This window comes from Protopterus annectens, chromosome 2.part1 (genome assembly GCF_019279795.1).
Source record: "Protopterus annectens isolate FY-2018-M chromosome 2.part1, PAN1.0, whole genome shotgun sequence".
NCBI classification, from domain to species: Eukaryota; Metazoa; Chordata; order Ceratodontiformes; family Protopteridae; genus Protopterus; species Protopterus annectens.
This window is the reverse complement of record NC_056729.1, coordinates 104,534,714-104,552,928: the sequence shown is the minus strand read 5'-3', so window position 1 is coordinate 104,552,928 and position 18,215 is coordinate 104,534,714. Positions and strand designations below refer to the sequence as shown.

The 18,215-nt window shown below is 38.3% G+C and overlaps 1 protein-coding gene across 12 annotated transcripts in view; it reads right to left on the bottom strand.

Moving 5' to 3' along the window:
* RAPGEF2 (Rap guanine nucleotide exchange factor 2) overlaps nt 1-18,215 on the bottom strand; it is a 2,418,607-nt gene that overhangs the window by 653,585 nt on the left and 1,746,807 nt on the right. For all 12 annotated transcript variants that reach the window (XM_044062055.1, XM_044062064.1, XM_044062056.1 and 9 more), the window contains one exon: nt 6,058-6,189. In XM_044062055.1, coding sequence (XP_043917990.1) covers nt 6,058-6,189 — 132 coding nt within the window. The remainder of the gene's footprint in view (nt 1-6,057; nt 6,190-18,215) is intronic.

Here is an 18,215-nt window from a genome sequence, read left to right as displayed (position 1 = left end):
CGGTAGACAGCAGGCAGTCCTTTGGAAAAATAACTTATCCACCCTTCTACCTATCGCACTTGAGTTCCCCAAGGATCCATCTTAGGACCCCTCCTATTCTCCTTATTCATTAATGACTTGCACAAGGTTGTACCACAAGCTACCTGCATTCTGTATGCAGACAACTCAACCCTAATTTGTTCTGCCACATCCCCTGAAGAGCTACTGGCTTTATCCCAAAGTACTTTTAACGCAGCTGAAAACTGGCTCCTCTACCGCCATCTTCTACTAAATCCCAAAAAAACAAACTGCTGCTGTTCTTCTCCATCTCGCAGGTCCTCCATTCTAACCTTCTCTATTAAATCAAGGGATGGTACAATTATCTCATTAGACCCCTCTACTAAACTCCTAGGAATAATAGTTGACAATAACCTGAGATTCAACCAGCACATCAACCATACAATTAAAACAGTTAATAAAAAAAATGGTGCTCTATGCAGAATCAAACCCTTCTTAACTCCCCTAACCAGAATTATGCTTGCACATGCTCATCTACTATCTACGCTTCTTTATGCCTCTCCCCTATTCACAAACTTGAGTAAAACTGACCTAAATAAGTATACAGTCTGCTATAATCACATAGCCAAATTTTCTACTGCCTCTGCCCATAGAACTCACCATTGCCTTAACCTAAAACTACTAGGATGGCTTGAATTACCTAATTAACTCATGGTCAACCAACTAGTCCCACAAGATCCTTTACCAGCCAGAACACACATCTTGATCTTAAAGGTCTGATCATCCCCTACCAGAACCTCAAAACTCTCAGATCCTCCAACAAAATGTTAACTCTCACACTTAAGACTAACAACACAGCCGGGGGACTCTCTGTTTACCAACTCTGTTGGTAAAACATGGAATTCTCTTCCTGCAGACCTAACCTCAGAACCCTCTTCAGCCTATTCAAAAATAATCTTATTCAATACCTCAAAAAACGCTGGCTTTGTCCTTGCTCCACCCCGGACTAATTTCTCCCCCTTTCTCGGCGCACCCTTTCTTCTCAGGGTCTAGCCAAAAAATGCTGAACAAACCCACTGAATAAGTAAGGATTAGTTCTTCTCCTTGTATATAAGCTGTAAAGATCCAAGAATTGATACATATAGAATAAGCAATTGTTTAATGATTGTACTAAACAACCTGGAAGTGTATTATATATATATATATATATATATATATATATATATATATATTTGAACTTGGAAGTTCGAAAGTTGAAAATGTCGAAAGTTGAAAATGTCGAAACCACGGAAGTCCGAATTCTTTTCCAGGGAAAGAATTCGGTTGGCCGTTTCTGCGGCTTCGACATTTTCTCCACTGTGGTGTGAAAGTTACGGAACGGGTTAAGGTAAGTGTGTGACTGCAACAGATGTTGGGGTTAGGGTGCAGGTAAGGTAAGTGTCGATAGTGACGGACTTTAGGGTTAGGATGCAGGTAAGGTAAGTGTGCAATAGTGATGGACCCTAGGGTTAAGGTGCGGGTAAGGCAAGTGTGCGGTAGTGACAGACCTTAGGGTTTGGGTTACGGTTAGTGCATAGATAGTTGCGTATGTAATGTTTAGCGTAGGTTTATAAGATTTCTGGTGTGCTTGTGTTGTGTGTGTGTTTTTTGGAACAGCAAATTTTTTCCCTGGGAAAAAAATTCACTGTTCTGATGTTTCGATGTTATCGCAATTCGATCTTCCAAGTTCGAACATCTGGTGTTCGACCTTCTGGAAGTTCGATTATGTAATAGGAACCCTATATATATATATATATATATATATATATATATATATATATATATACACACACACACACACATACATACATACACACAAATACATATAAATGAAAAGTTTTATCTCGACTGTCTCTAATTGATAATGTAGAACACCAGTCTCACTTGTACTTGTATGTCTTGTGTTCATCTGTGTGGAGCTTTTCTCCCCAGGCTTCTGCTGAAAATGGACATATATCCAGTTGGACTATCCCAGTCAACAAATGTAAAATAAAATAAATAAATAATATTTATGTGCTTTAGCCTGTCTGAAGTATCACATAATGCCTTGCACCTTTACTCCCATGGAAATTGCCCCCCAAGCAAAATCTGAGTCATCTATTTTACAGACTGACTACGAAATTGAGAAGAAAAGGTGATAACTGCATTTGCTTGTATTTGTATTCTCCACCAATGCAATTTTTTTTAAATAAAGCCCAGAATTGATATCTGAAAATCCAGAAGATACAAACTTTGGGTCCATGTGTTGTTTATATACCACTGAATGTTTCTCATGCATAACCTGATGAGAGGAATCATGAGAATCATAGATGCTATGAACAGCAAAATCCTGAGAAACACTTTGGCTGAAGTCTAAAACTGAGTTGAGAAACAAAGGAAAGGTTCCAGATGAAAATCCAAATTCTCCTGCATCAAAAAAGCCTTTTGCTGCAGAGTATCTATAAGACTTCCTTGAAAGACAAGCCTATGTGATAGGGTCAAGGAGGATTCCTGAATGTTTATCTGAAACCCTAAATTGGTCAGAAGAGATGAACCCCATCTTAAGGACCCTTGACACATGAGAACAGACTCTGCAAAGGTAAGCAAGTCATATGATTAAGGAAACTGTGAGTGCCACTTAGTCTGCAACATGCTATGACTGGAGTTGGATGCTTTGTAAAGTCTCTTACAACAGCTGTAGGAACCCAAAGAGTAATGAAAAAGAACTGATAGTATGATCCAAACACAGAAACTGCCAGAAATATCCTGAAGGCTTTGGCTATGGGAATGTGATGGTATGCATCCAATGCTACCATAAAGCTTCCCTTGGGAATGAAAGGTAACAGACTCTGAACAGTCAACAACTGAATTCTGGAATTTCCACATATAGATTTAGGAAGGAAAAATCTAAATTGTTCTTCAAGAAGATACTTATGTTGATACTAGAAAGTATTGGAAATATTCGGCAAGAACCTGCAAAGTTTGAAGCAGTTCATACATGGCCCACTTCTACTACCAAAAAAATAGGTATGGGATTCCTAGGAACAGCATGGTACTACAGGAAATTTGATCCCCAGTATAGTACAGTGGCTACTCCCCTTACAGACTTTATCAGGAAAACAGACCAAACAAGGTTGCTTGGACACCAGACTGTGATTAAGCATTCAAAAATTCATGGAAGCTCTTAGTGAACCATCAGCTAGTTGTGATCAAAATCAAGAATTCATTGTACTGGTGTATCCTTCCAACTATGGGGTGGGGAATTTATTTAGCCAAGTTTTCTCCGAGGGAAGAGGAGTGCTTCACTGTGTATAGGAGCAACAGACTTCAACACAGGGAGGAAGTGTATACAGCAATAAAGAAAGAATGTCTGGGTATAATTTGGACACTGCACAAGTTACAACCTTATATGTACAGAGAACGATTTTTCTATATAATTGTACGTTACAGCAGTTAAAAATATATAATTAGTACTTAGTGTAGTTGCTGACGCCTGCTGCTGGAATCATCCTATCGGTGAGAACTAGCTACTTAGAGGGACAGTTTTCATGTAGCAAGCTAGTCATGAAACTTGGGTATTTGGAGTTTTTTTTTCCTGCATGTATGCTGTGTTTATTGTATTTTCTTTTAATTTTCTTTCTATGTCAACCTACATATATTTTGTTCTGCATTTGCACCATCTTCTTTATTACTTAAGCAAAATTCATTTATTTGCTTTTACAGTTTTGAGGCTGGTACTCACTACAATTGTATTTATGCAATGGTGTTTAGCTAAGATGACTATAACCATCGTTTCCATTGTGGGGTAAGCAAAATGTAGGGCTCATACTTTTGAGATTACCTAGCTTTCTGTAAAAGCAGACAGATAAACTCTATGACATTCTTCAGAGTAGTTGTAGAACTACAAAGGCCAGGAAAGAAAGAAAGAAAAAAAAACAGTGGGGAACTAAAGAATTCTGATAGCTCTCCCTAAAAACTGTGCACGCACATGCGTGTGAAAATACCTTGCACAAAAGGCAGTTATTGTAGACATAGGGTGGACTGGAAGGCACTGGTTCGTGAAGAGTGCAATTAGGTGTAAGTGATGGGAATTCTTAGGGACAGTGTGGTACTATAGGACATTTGTTCCCTAGTACAGTACAATAGCTACTCCTCTTACAGACCACACCAGTGTGTGCAGTTGAATCTGGGAGTGGAGGTTAGAAGCCCATACCTAGGACAGCAGTTTACATTTTCCCCTGGATTAATTACTGAAACAGTCATGCACACTTTCTTGTTATCAGTTCTGGAAATAGTGGTTCCACCTCATCCTCTGCTCTGGGTGGCAGTAGTGCCATGTTTACATCACACACGGCAGCTGTGGTACAGAGATCCTTCACAATTGTGACCACCAGAGATATTGTACATCAAGGATTTTACACAGTCTGCACCACACGGCAGGTGATGCAATATAAATTACCAGTCAACGAACATTTCCAACAGTTGCATGCAATATGCTGTACAGTGCACTTATGTGGGCAGTATTATTTAGTTACTTATGTAGTGGGGTAGCCCACTGATCTCAATGGACCACTTGCAGGCACAGCCCAGGTGAACAGGATCACATAATAAATGAATAAAACATATTTACAGATACAACACTAATTTTCTGGAAAGTTCCTTATTCCAACTAATTTATCATAAGGGGAAGAGGATATGATGAAAATTAAGTACACAGCACCATAACTCAGTCAGTGTGTGTGTGTGTACTGCAGCAGACCAGAGCCTTACACAGAGCAAACTTAACAAGTTAAATGATATGGTTCCTGCCATAAGGCCATCAAGGAACACAGTCTCCTGAATAAAAGGATAGGCTTCTGCACTCCCATGATCCTGTAAAGGATAAAGCATGTTTTCAGAAAATAAACAGATGGATGGTTGGTTTCATGCTACTGAAATAGTCAGAATTCTGTCTGCACTTTCCTTCCTTATCAACATACCAATGAAATCTGGTATACTGTAAATCCATCCTGCAGCTGTAGTGTTCATGAACACTGACTAATGACATCCAGCTTCTAACTTTCCTTCATAAAATACTCTCATTTCACTTTTTTATATTATATAAAGCCTGGGAAATCAAGCATTTGACACAAAATCAACTTTGTAGAAGAGACAGGGTGGGGTTCTTAAATTACTGCATACCACCTAAAAATGGGGTGGGGAACTTACATCACTGCATACCATCTAAATATGATATTAAGTACAAAATATGCAGACACAACATGACAACATTAACCTATGCAAGCAGTATGCACAGATATACTTTTATCCATACTTGACCAAAACCTATAAACAGTTTTTAAATGTTTGGTAAACTTTAAAATTACTATCATGAAAATAAGACATGGTATTGACAATCAAACTGAAAGCCCGATTGAAAAAAATCTTAGCGACAGCTTCTCAGATGGACTAACAAGGATTTAAACTACTGGGGTATGCTTTACTACACCAAATGTATATCATAGTGATGCTAATACAACGATGGAGTAAATCACTAAATACTGTCATATTATGAGGAACCATGTACTGCAATCTGTTGTCACCATGTAGGTAGGTAGCACTTCATAAAGCTGCCAGTTGGCAAATGGACCCTCAAGGAATTAACAAGAGCAGATGGCAGCACTAACAATTATGTGCAACTTTCATAAAACTAAAGTACCATGCATTTGTTTTACAATTTGTACACTGAACAATTAAAAGAAACACTTTCACTGTGAGCTGTTTACACTGGTTCCTCTTACAAGATTCAATAAAGCCTCCATGACTTCGAGGTGGGCAATTCTGTGCGCGCGCGCACACACACACACACACAGGCTTTGACTTTTGAACTTATGTCACACTATTAAACATACTTAATATAGTGGGACTACACAAGATCCATAATACATTTAAATGGCTATACATACAGCAAACAAAACAAAATATTTTGCGTTTAATAAATGCAAGACACACCCTTGTTTGCTGCTCAAGAGCTATGATTCAGATCTAGTTCGGTTTTCTTACCTGGTAAATATCAGAAAGGCTACTGCTTCCAGAATCGCTAGTAATGCTACATCCTGAATGACTGGAGGAAACATGTGTCACCTGTGGATGAAGGCTGTCTGTGAGATGGAGTTTTGTGAAATCGGCAGGAAGCTGTAAAACAATAAGATATGGGAAATCATAAATCTTTAAAGAAAACTGCAGCAAAACACACTGTTTAAAACCAAATTTCTTCTGACAAGAAATGTTAGACTGTAAAGAACAGTAAAGTCATACTATTAAACAAGACTTGTTTATGCAGATGAGCATGTTATTTGTATCTGATAGACATTTCCTCTCATGACCATACCACAAAGAGGCAGATAAACCAGTGGATACTCAAGCTGTTATGACTTGTAACACCAAATTCAAGTCACAGTAAAGCTGAAGTGTTGTTATAAAGTATTCAGATAAGAAAATGTTTTATCAACTGCAAAATATTACATGCAAACACAGATCAGGAAAAAATCTGCACAAGTAATAGAAGTATAACTAAAGACAGACTGATATGGCTAGCGGCACTGCTTGACAGCATGGGGTTGTTGACCTCGGTATATATTCCTCAACATATATTATTCCAACTAGATTATTAGAAGGAAAAAAAAAAAGAAATGCACACCTCTACTGTACTCAATGCAATTTAATAGCTGTGACAGTTGAAATTTCTCTTAGCTGTGATGCACTTGTGTTCAGGCATATAATAACCTCTCATCAGGGAGATCTCATTGGGATATGCACCCAGTCTTAATTAATGAATAATCTTATTAAAACCTAAAACTGAGATAAAAAGTGGTACTTTAAAATGCAACAAAAGCAAATGCCCTCACATTCCCAGTATGTCCTCAATGACACAAGTTAATTCAAGATGTGATCTTATAAACCATCTGGAACAACTCTCAGCAGAATTCAGTCCCAAAACAAGTTGGGTCCTGTTGCAAAAGTAAGGTAGTGGCTATTTCTAAGGGTTAAGGAAACCACATTTCAAGACTTCAGAAGCAGGAGATTGAAAGGCATATCTAAGATCTCTCCTGAGCCTTTTAGTTCATTTTATTGGTTTGTAACCAAGTAACCCACTAGTCCTTATTTGGGATGAGACTAGCATCATACCAACTTCCACAACCCCTACCCTCCAATGATAGTAACAGCAGCTATTTGGGACTCCATTATCACCTCTCTGTCTAATTGTTTGGTGAGAAAGGTCAGTTTCTAAACCAGTGTCAATGCTAGTACAGGGTGAATTTTAGCAGACTTAGGACGATGCAACTAATATGACTTTGCCAAGATCACATTCCCCAATACATTTCTGAAAATGGACACGTCAGAATTCCTGCTTTTAGTAAAGTACAGATAACAAGCAGACAATGACGACAACAGTGCACTCTTCCCAATGCTGGGTCCTAGCACCAAACACAGTGCCTCCTCAGCTTGAGGCAAATGACATGTACCGGGTTTACAAGCCTAGGGATGGTTAAGGGTTTCTCTAGCTAACCATCTGTCTACTCTGAAAATGGTTAATATAACAAATCCATTTTCAAGGTTTCACTTGCCTCCTTTTCTTCTGAAATAATACCCTTCTGTGCTGAAAGAAAAGCTGAAATATACCATTCTATAAGCAACAACTTCCTCACAGCAGTTTGGCACACCAGTCCGATTACATCACTGGTGGCCAGAATAAAGACAATGAAAAAAGCATAAAAGAAATAGCTAAAGGCATTTCACAGAATGAAGGTGCGAAGAAGGCAGCCACAACTTGCTACACAGCCTGAACTGACCAACATCAATAGAGTCCTGTGTAATCAGATAACTACTTGCAGAAGTCCCTAAAAAAGTGGAACATTTACACAAAAACTTTTCCCAATGACCTGCATACTTTATCAAACTTAAGTCAAAGAACACCGATTCAAAAGATGAATGATCTTCTAGTAAAGACAGCCCAAGAAACCAGCTAATGAATTAGAATATATTATTATGTACTATATGCTCATGCAGCAAAATTAATCTCTTCATTTAGAAAGTGGAGATGGCACTGATATACCAACAAAGTTGAAATGCTTACAGCTTTCTTACTCATTAAAAAAAAAAAAAAAGATGGAATGGAATAAGAACCTGTACCTGAATGTTTGGCTCTGAATGTTACAGCAACATATTTGATAGTTCACTTAAGCAGAACAATTTTGGGCAACAAAACTGGTTAAGTGCATGTTTATATTTATTTATACGATTTGTTAACCTGAGTAGATCACTGATCCCACTGGACCATTTTCGGTCTCAAACTAGAACGTGAACACATATCAAGTGGAAAAAATAAAAAAGTATATAATAAGAGTACACTGAAAACAAACAGTTAATATACAATAGAAAAAAATGACTTAAGAAGGTAGTCAACAGAAATAATGTACAATATTTATAACAGTAACAGTAGTGACATGCTAGGAATTAGAAAAGAGATGATGTAGTGAAAACGATAGGCATTATGCATCACAGATTAGGGAGGCTAGATTATAAAACCTGAAGCAGAGCATTTACAAGTAGCCTCTGCTGTGAAAATGTTTTTACAGTTAAGCCTGAAAGGAGGAGTAAGTGAGATCTTAACATTTGAGGGAAGACCCCCTCCAGAGCTTGGGTCCAAGGGTAGAACAGGAGTGGTTAGATTACCAAAGTCTGGTTTTAGGCACTTGCAAGAAAGACCCTGAGTGGCTGAAAGACCTAAAGTTGTATGATGGAGGCCGAGTAAGCTAGAGGAATGAGAAGGGCAGGAGATGGAAATGTTGGGAGCCAAGGAGTAGACTGGCTCATTGCTGAACCGGCAGCAAGTTAGCTCCAGCTAGTGTAAGACAGTGGTAGTTATACATTGGGGAAAAGGTAATGAAGTTGCAGATGGAGTTGGAGATTGATTGGATGGTGGTGAAGTTTCATTTGGAGGCAGAGGCTACAAGAGCTAGGCAATACTCAGGTTGGGCTAGAAGAACTCCTTTGACAACAGCATTTCTTAATGGATGGGAAAGAGTAAAGAGGAGATTTTGTTAGTCCAGAAGAGTATGGAGTTTGTTTTTTTCTGAGTGTTTTCAAGATGATGGTGGAAGTTAAGGGAAGGATCAAGCCAGATTTCTAGATATCTGAAGGTATTAACATGCTCAATGACATTGTTACGACGGTCAAGAATAAGAAGGGAGTTGGGGGGATTTACCTTTTAGTGGAGGTTCCAAAGAGCATAATTTTAGTCTTTGAGGAGTTAAGTAACAGTTTTCTAGTACTGGTTCAGTTAATGAGTGAGGGGAAATCTTTTTGCAGAACACGTTGAAATGACTGGGTGGTGTGGCTGGAGCAGAAGATAAACAGGACATCAGCATATAATCGTTGTCTCTATATATATATATATATATATATATATATATATATATATATACACAAACACACACACACATATATATATATATATATATATACACACACACACACACATATATATATATATATATATATATACATATATGGGGTAGGTCAAGTGAGATTTTTTATTTATAAAACTGGAGAAAAGAAGAGGGGCAGTATGCAACCTTGAGGGACTCTAAGTAAGGAGTGATGCCTGACGTACTGCTGTTACAATTTACTGAGAAATGTTGGCTGGGTAAGTAATTCTGGAACCAGGGAATAGTGTCAAGACTAATCCTGATGCCAGTAAGGTGGTTAAATAGGTTTGCGTGGTCAACCTGTTCAAAGGCTCTGTTAAGGTCTATAAATATGGCTCCTTTAGGGAGGTATTTGTCCATAGCTGAAAGGATTGTGATCAGTGAAGATTCAAAGTGCAGTGGAAGAGATGTGTTACAGCTGTAACCACGCTGCTTGTAACAGAGAAGGCAGTACTCACTTGGCAGTTTTAGAGCGGATTGTAGACCAGGTTATATAAGATTTTCCAAACAGTAGGAAGTATACAAATTGGGAGGTAATCACTGGGTAGGTTAGGATTGGATTTTTTGGAGGAGAGGTATGCTTTTGCTGTTTTCGATATCTTGGGCATGCAGTTTTGAGTTACACAAAGGTTGCAGATATGTATCAGAGAAGTAACAATGTACTCCATACATTGGAATATGGACAATTGGGAGAGGGTGTCTGTTCCTGCAGGTGAATCAACTTTTAGGTTTTCAAGAAGAGGTATAATATCTTTTGGTTACAATCTTTCTAAAATAGAAGAGGGGAGTAAAACGGGGAGGTGAGGCAGAGGCTGAGTGAGGGAGTAAAATACATGAACTGATGGAGGGGAGGATGGAGAAGTGATAGGAGGAGATAGGTGATGCGAAAAAGTGAGCATTGGGAGGAGTCTTACATGTTAACCAGTTGATCTCCGCCCAGAACTGTTATCAGTAAAAAAGTTTGATTGATTTGTTCTCATACGACAGCTCTTATAACATTTAATTGCTTGTCTGGACAGGTTTTTTTAGTTCTGTCTGGTAGGAGGAGTTTGGTCAGACTTCCAGGAGTGCCATGTTTTGTTTCTGGGACATTGGAGGGTTTTGAGTTTGTAAGTGAACCAGATGTTTTTCTTGACCTTGTATAGTCTTGTGACTATAGGGAGAAGAATAATGCTTACAGATTACAGTAAAGATGGGTGAAGAGCTGGGCAGCACTGTTAGGGTCTGAGGAGGAGAGTATAGAGTCAAGGAAAAGAGAGGATAGATAAGTTTCGTAATGTTTACTTGAGATTTATGGCACAATGTAATGAGTTTTGAAGAAGACTTTTTGCAGTCAAGGTGGATGTTGAAGCTGATGACAGTGACCACTTCTGTTGGGAGGGTGGATAGACATACAAGAATTTAGTGAGGGCCATCTGTGTTCATCAGATCAAGCAGGGAGTGATGTGATTAGGAAGAATTGGGGCCTGTGGATTCTGAGGCAAACTAGGTCAGATTAAATACACTGAACCACAAACCAAATGAAGAAACCAGCAGACTGTGGCAAACAGTATTTAACATATGTTGCTAAGAAGCATATATGAAAATATAGGGGAACAACAATGTTGCCCTATATTTTCATAAATGCTTCTTAGCAACATATATTAAATACTGTTTATTTGCCAGAGTCTGCTGGTTTCTTCATTTGGTTTTTGGAACACATTTTCTTTGAAACCTTGCAGTTGCTGTACCTGCAGAGATTGTGTTTGTACTGTGGATTAAACACATTGAGACATTTAAGTGGCAGTTTTCTGGGAGGCCAAGGAGACTGGGGTTAAAGCCACCAAGAAGAACAAGACTTCTGATGTTCAGAGCAGAAAACGTTAAATGCTGAGTAGGTTATTAACTTTTTGTAATGAAACTGGAGGGGGGGATAGGCAGCTGCTATAAAAATCAGGGAGTTAAATGGAAAGTGTATTTGTGTTACTAACCAATTTGGAAGAGAATCTTAGGAGGTATTACTTTTAGCAAGCAGTTGTATGTTGATATCTTACTTGAAAAAAAGAAGAGTACCCTCCTCCTTTCTTTAATCCTGGCCTGGCATCAAAAAAGTAATCATAGCCTGGGAAGAAGTGGTGTACCGAGGGATCTGCAACTTAAACCAGGATTCTGTGATAGCAATGATTTGGAGGTTGTGAACAGAGATACGAGAGCTTAGTTGGTCCACTTTATTTTAAAAGCTTTGTGCATTAATAAGGAAGCAGGACAAGGTGTTTCAGACTAGATTTGACCTGATGTTGCTAACAGTAAGAGTAAGAGGGAGAGTGCGGGCATCAACTTTATGAGGAATCTTGGAAGTTTTAGGGAGCATTTAATGATAGATGGATGCCAGTTGTAGTGGTAGATGTGTATGTATAAAATGGAATGAGGACTCTATAGGACAGCAGAGGAGGGCATGAGTGTAGAGGGGTTTGTAGTAGTACTGCAAGACAGAGTGAAGAGGAAGTTATAGAGAACATAATGACTTTGGGGTAAATAGTGTTGAAATGCATTTGTCTGAGGGGAAGAGGTCTGAGTGTGCTAAGTCCTTGGTTGAGATGGGCATTCACAGGAAGAAGCAGAACATGAGGATGGGCATTTTATTTGACATTTCTTTCAAAATTAAATCTAATGGTACATAGAAATTATGTGCATGCTCCTGTTATACTGGAAAGAAGGGCATGTGACTAAGTGGAAGGAATGGGGTGTGTTGAACTCTGGGGGATGGCTGGGAATTAAGGGTGAGAATGAAGCAAAGCGGGCAGAGAAACATGTGCAGCATGATTCAGTCAATCTGAGTAAGCTCAGAAGACCCAGGGCTGATCAGTGTTACCAGTTCCAACTGGTCGGTGATCAGTAATACAAAAAAATTACAAAAATGAATGAATGAGTTATCAAGCAAAACTCAAGGCTGTAGCAGTCTTCACTAGCAGGAGTTTGAAGACATTTACTACCAAGCATTTTGGGGGGGGGTGAATTTTGAAGCAGATGACCCCTACCTAATTCCCACTGTGGTTTAAATAATAGACTGGAGTTAGGAAGGACTCCCGTTCAAAATACCTGACTGAAAATGTCATCTTACAGTACAGATTCATGGGATAGCAGGAAACGAAAAGACTATACTCATAAAATTGAAAAGGATGATCAAACAATAAAATGAAAGGACCAGCTTTTTTAATTTCTTAAAGTAGACACATTTACAGTTACGTTCTGAACTTCAAACCAAGCATTTTTAATTTCACAAATGTGGGTTCTACAGCATTTTGCAGTACAACAGCAACAAAATCAAAGGCACCTACTCACAGCTATCTCTTCAAGCCATTGTTGCTACCCTCACGAGTCAGATCACAAAATTCTGTGATGCTCCTTATAAAAATCCTCTACTGCACCACCATCCTTTCTTGGCAAATTACAGCACTTAATCATAACAAAACATACATTTATTTTAAGCCAGTAAGTCAGTTAAAAGTTCTCAAGTGGCCTGAGGGAAGCTAGAGTTTCTGTAATGCACAGAGATTGGTATACAATACTGTCTGCTAAGAGGGCTGATGTGCTACAGGGTTTTGAAACCATCATTATTTAACTGTAGACCCAACGGCTCTTAGATCTATCTCCATCCTTTGAGGATATAAACACTCAACACATCAGGGAATAGTTCACACCGTACTAAATGGCCGCCACTCTACTTTGTTAGAAACATTAATTAAACAAGTAAAGAAGAAATGACATACTCCAAAAACTTACAATGCATTCAGAAAATTATTCCCAATGATATTATTTCTCCATCTGCAGGTTTATAAACTGTATACATACCTAAGTTTCTAAATCCCTACTCATGGGAAATTAAGGAAGGGGCATCAGAGTTCACGAACCATTAGAGGACTATGGATTAATTAATACCTATCGGGCTACAAACACAAATATCCACTTTAACACTGAAAAAATCAAAAACAAAAAAATGACTTTACTGCTATTATACTCTGCATAAAGATTTCTCATAATAGCAACAAAAGTTGCTCTGGTTAGCAAAACAGCTAGTGGTGATGAGGGAACAAATTAAAATTATGTCCATCACAAATGTTGTTCAGAATGCAGAACTGTTACGTCAAACTTCAGCAAACTACTACATGAAAATCATCAGCAGTGCATCTGCAAGCTGCAATGGACAAATACATTAGTGTAATATAAACCACCTTATCCAGCCAACACAAAGTATGAATTAATTTATGGCACAATTCAAACAAGAAGTTACAGTAATGTCTTTCAATAAGTTATCCTTCCTCCATAAGGCACCTCAAATAAAACACAAATGCAACACATATACGCAAGAAAAGGACATCAACATTTACTGCAACCTACTAGTACAGCTGTTATGAGTGATCCAGAAAAGCATTAGTCAGAAAGTACGTGTCCCACCAGAAGTCAAAATGCAGCTGCCACAGCTATGACTACAACACAAAGCATAACAAGCATGCTCCACAACTGACAAGCAGCAGGCAGTAATAGCTTTATCTACCTCAAATGCAAGCTTTGATAGTTTACTGTAAGCTCCATGGCTTAATTTAGATCTCTTGCTAAAGTAATTAGCTGCAAACATATACCTAAATGTTTAACTCATTTAATGGAAAGTGCTGTGGCAAATCTTTAGTAACAATTCTTTATGAAGCCCTTTATCTCTTTCAATTTAAAATGACAGACATTTTGATTGTCTACTGAAACTGCCCTGGCCAGTCCTAATATTCACCCTTCCATTAGCCACTAGTCTTAACAGAACTTTCCATATCCAAAGTCAGTGTGTAGATAATGAGGATGTAACAAACATATGCAGATGCCAAACTACAGAAAATGTCAGGTAAGCACATGCTGCAACTTTACAGTCTGTAATGGCGCAGTTTGTTGATGCACACACATGCTTGCATTGGTCAGACCATAACAGAACAGAACAAATATGGTTTTCCTCAATGAATGTTGTAAAACACCACAACACCATGGGGTGAGCCACTACAATGGAATGCAGGCATACCTCTCAAATGTCTGGATTTTTGCCTCATATTTTTGGTCTGTTCATCATATACTTCAGAAAATACATGCTAACACAAAACATTTTATTCTAGCAACTTTCTAAGTCTGTAAGATTAATATTTAAAATCCCCCCCCCCCCATTATTTTTGGCTTCGTCCAGATTTCTTGTTCTATGAGGATGAGAGGTATGAATGCAAGTGCTGAACTGCTGCTATTTATAATCCATTCTGAAAGGCCCAACAACCGGTCTAATACATACTCAATTTAGGCTTTGAAGGGTCTTTGGCTTATTACTACTGACCCTCCACGTCTGCCATTTACTGACAGAGTAATGTTTCTACCTGACACAGCTCTGCCGTGTAACGCCTTTCTTTCAGTAGTGAAACACTGTACTGAACAAGGAACAGATTGCTATGCAAACAGATGTGCAAATCCTTATTCAGGTTTGTAAGGCAGAAATGTTCAGCAAACAATACTGGAAAACTATGACACAGCATAGGTAAACAGAAGTCATCAGGTTCAGCTCTCCCCATAATCACTAAACTAATGCATCAATTCAAACAAGCCACTTGACAGGTGATTTCCATGTCAGACATGAACAAAAACAGCAGCACACAGAAAAAAAACAGCATCTTTCTTATATTAACTAGTTCAGCACTGTTTTGGAAATAGGATGACTATTTCAAAAGTCTTTAACTTAGCACTCTTGCAACTGATCACAGCTCTCAACCAGTGAAACATTTCTTTATGTTAACATAAAGAAAGAATATGAATAGTTACTATGGGTGTGCAAGCTGAAGGTTAAAATATAATCATGCTCACTTTAATGTCTACTGATTTGCTTAAACAATTCAAAAAGAAATTTACTGAAATGCAAATGGGTTTTAAAATAACAGACAGAATACTGCCTGATGTTGCTGTACATCCTTGCAGGCACCCTAATGATTATGTCTCTCATCCCTAAAAGGTACTGGCTCTGTTGCAGGCTTATAAACCTCTTCAAGGTCCACAGACCAACAAAATGTCAGCATGGCTGCAATGCTTGTAGTCTGGTTCCTCGACTGTTTTCCAAACAATTTCTCTTTTGACCTTGAAAGCTCTACACTATCTTTGTGTACCAATATCTATGCATTACAGAAACTGTAGCTCCCCTCGGGCCACTTGAGAACTTTTAATGTGAATGAATGTCTATATCTTCCTCAAACTTTAACAGTTCTGCATCAGAATACAATATACTCAATAACTCTGTTAGTGTCACGTGCAGTGAGGACTCCAAATCAAAACCACCCTTTCCGTTAAACAAAATATTCCATACACAATAAAACAATAGTTCTATTATTTTTTATAACTGCAGATAATCTGAAGTGAATAAAGTAATTTTTTTTTATGTATGACCCATGTACCTACTCACCATATGGCTGCCGGTCACAATGTCTTCTGATATCTTGAAAAATCCTGCTAAACAGAAACAGCCCCCCCCCCCCCAACTGCACACTTCAAAACAGGCTTTGAGACTGAGATTACCTTTTTGTCAGTTTGTTTTTTAAATGCTTCAAAAGGACGAAGCTGAAACTATGACTAAGTGGGTCGTGAGCTGCAAACCAACAGTTTACTAGAGTTTGACTTCCACAAGCACACTGCAGAAGTCTCAAACAACAATAAAAAAAAGATTCATAATTACCCTCCTGAAAGCAGGCAGTTTTACTTAATGTTTTTTTTAACTCTGTCAACAAATTATTTATTCATTCTCCAATTACCTAGTGCAAAATACAAATGTCAATCCAAATGGGGTACCAAACCCATTGCAGGATGAGCGATGATAGACACACACACACAGTTGGTATGGTAGTTCATGGACAACCAAGTGGAGTACCAATTCATATCCTTGGAACAAGGAAAGATGCTGAAGCACCAAGCAAAAATCCATATGTACAAAGGGAAGACATAAGAATCTAACTAAAAGGCAGCTGGAGAACCAAATGTTGTGATGCAGCAATGCAAAAGTCAATTGGCTGCCCATTTAACAAAAACATAAAAAAATGCTAAAATTAGGGCCTGACTAAAAACATTAGGATAGTAGCACAGAAGCAGTGTGAAGCACAAAAGCATAAGTAAATAAATTGCACTACACTGTACTATGTGTAATACAGTTTCTTTGTTTCTTTCGGCTTTTCCCGGTTAGCGGTCGCCACAGCGGAACTCCAGTCCGCTAATGACTGGCAGTAGATTTTGACGTGCTGGCTTGCCGGGCCTAACACACAACCTTCAATGAAGGAACGTCCATTCACGCATGTCGCCACACAGAAGACGCTCTAACTGAGAATCGAACGGGCAACGTCTAACTGTGAGGTGACAGCGCTACCGCAGCACCACCACCGCAGTTACAGTAAGACTGAAAATGTAACATGATGGACAAAACAAGAGGCAGACATACTAAGGTTTTGTCACATTTTGTAAAAAAGAACAAGGTCTGAAGACTATCTTGTTGAAGGAAGAATTTCAGAAACTATAGCAGTCAGAACTACCACCAATCTAATGAGGTCCGACAGGAAGCAGCATCATAAACAAAGAGAACTGATACTGCTGTCGATGCAAAAAGCGCGTCAAAACCCCATTAATTCCTGGAAGTCATGTCTATAAAATGCACCAAAGCAGAGGAAATCTAAATGATGTCAACTTAAAGATGAAGGCTAAAAATACACAGCTCAAGCAGAGAGAAGAGGATACAGGGCATCTGTTTAAATACCAAAATGGTATCTATAACTACGTGAAAGCAACATTTTTGAATCATTTTAAAGAAATGTCAGAACAGAAAATGTGGAAGCTATGGAGCTTAGAAAAAGAAAAGTGCTTACTCAAAAAATGGCAAATACGTGAGGAAAAATCAAATATACCCCTAAGGAAAAGAAATCTGTACTGAAAGCCAGAAACGCTGGACACAAGTACAATGAATTCTGTATGATGAAGCAAAAAAGGCATCCAGTTTCAAAGAATAAAGCTCTTGTGAATGTCAAGTTCATCTGTTATAAAAAAAAAAAAAAAAAAAAAAGAAATTTTGCTGAATCGGTTAAAAATCAAGTATCAAAAAGCATTATATTACAATAAAAAGCAAAAGACTGGTGGCTGTGTGTGTTGCCTACTGCCCGTTTCAAAAAATAAAACAAAAAAAATTACAAAAGTGCTTCCAAAGGGTTCACTACTGAAATTTACAAATCTGTTCTTGCAGAACGCTAAATTCATCACTGCCAACCTCAACACTGGTATAATTGGCTAACTGTAAATGACAGGGCCCCATTTCTACTTAGCTGTCAAATCTACAAGCTGTTAAAAATGGGACCCTGCCCACCATCCAAAAACAACATTACAAATCAAGCAGCCTATCTACACATTTAGAGATAGACAAGAAGATAACATTATCCCCGATGCACCTTGTTTTAAAACCTCCAAAGGAGAAAGCTCTCCCTAGGTTAGTCACAGCTGTTTGGAATCCGCTACCTGCAGAAGTGAGGCAGCAAGAGATACTTCAGCTACTTAGAAACAAACTAAAAGAACAATCAAAGGTTGCAAAGATATACTTTTTATAAATGACCACTCAACTGAATGCATACCTTAATTGTACACACTGTTAACATCTCTTGTATTTATAATTGTAAATAAAGAAATGTATTGTTGCTACTTTGTTACTGTACT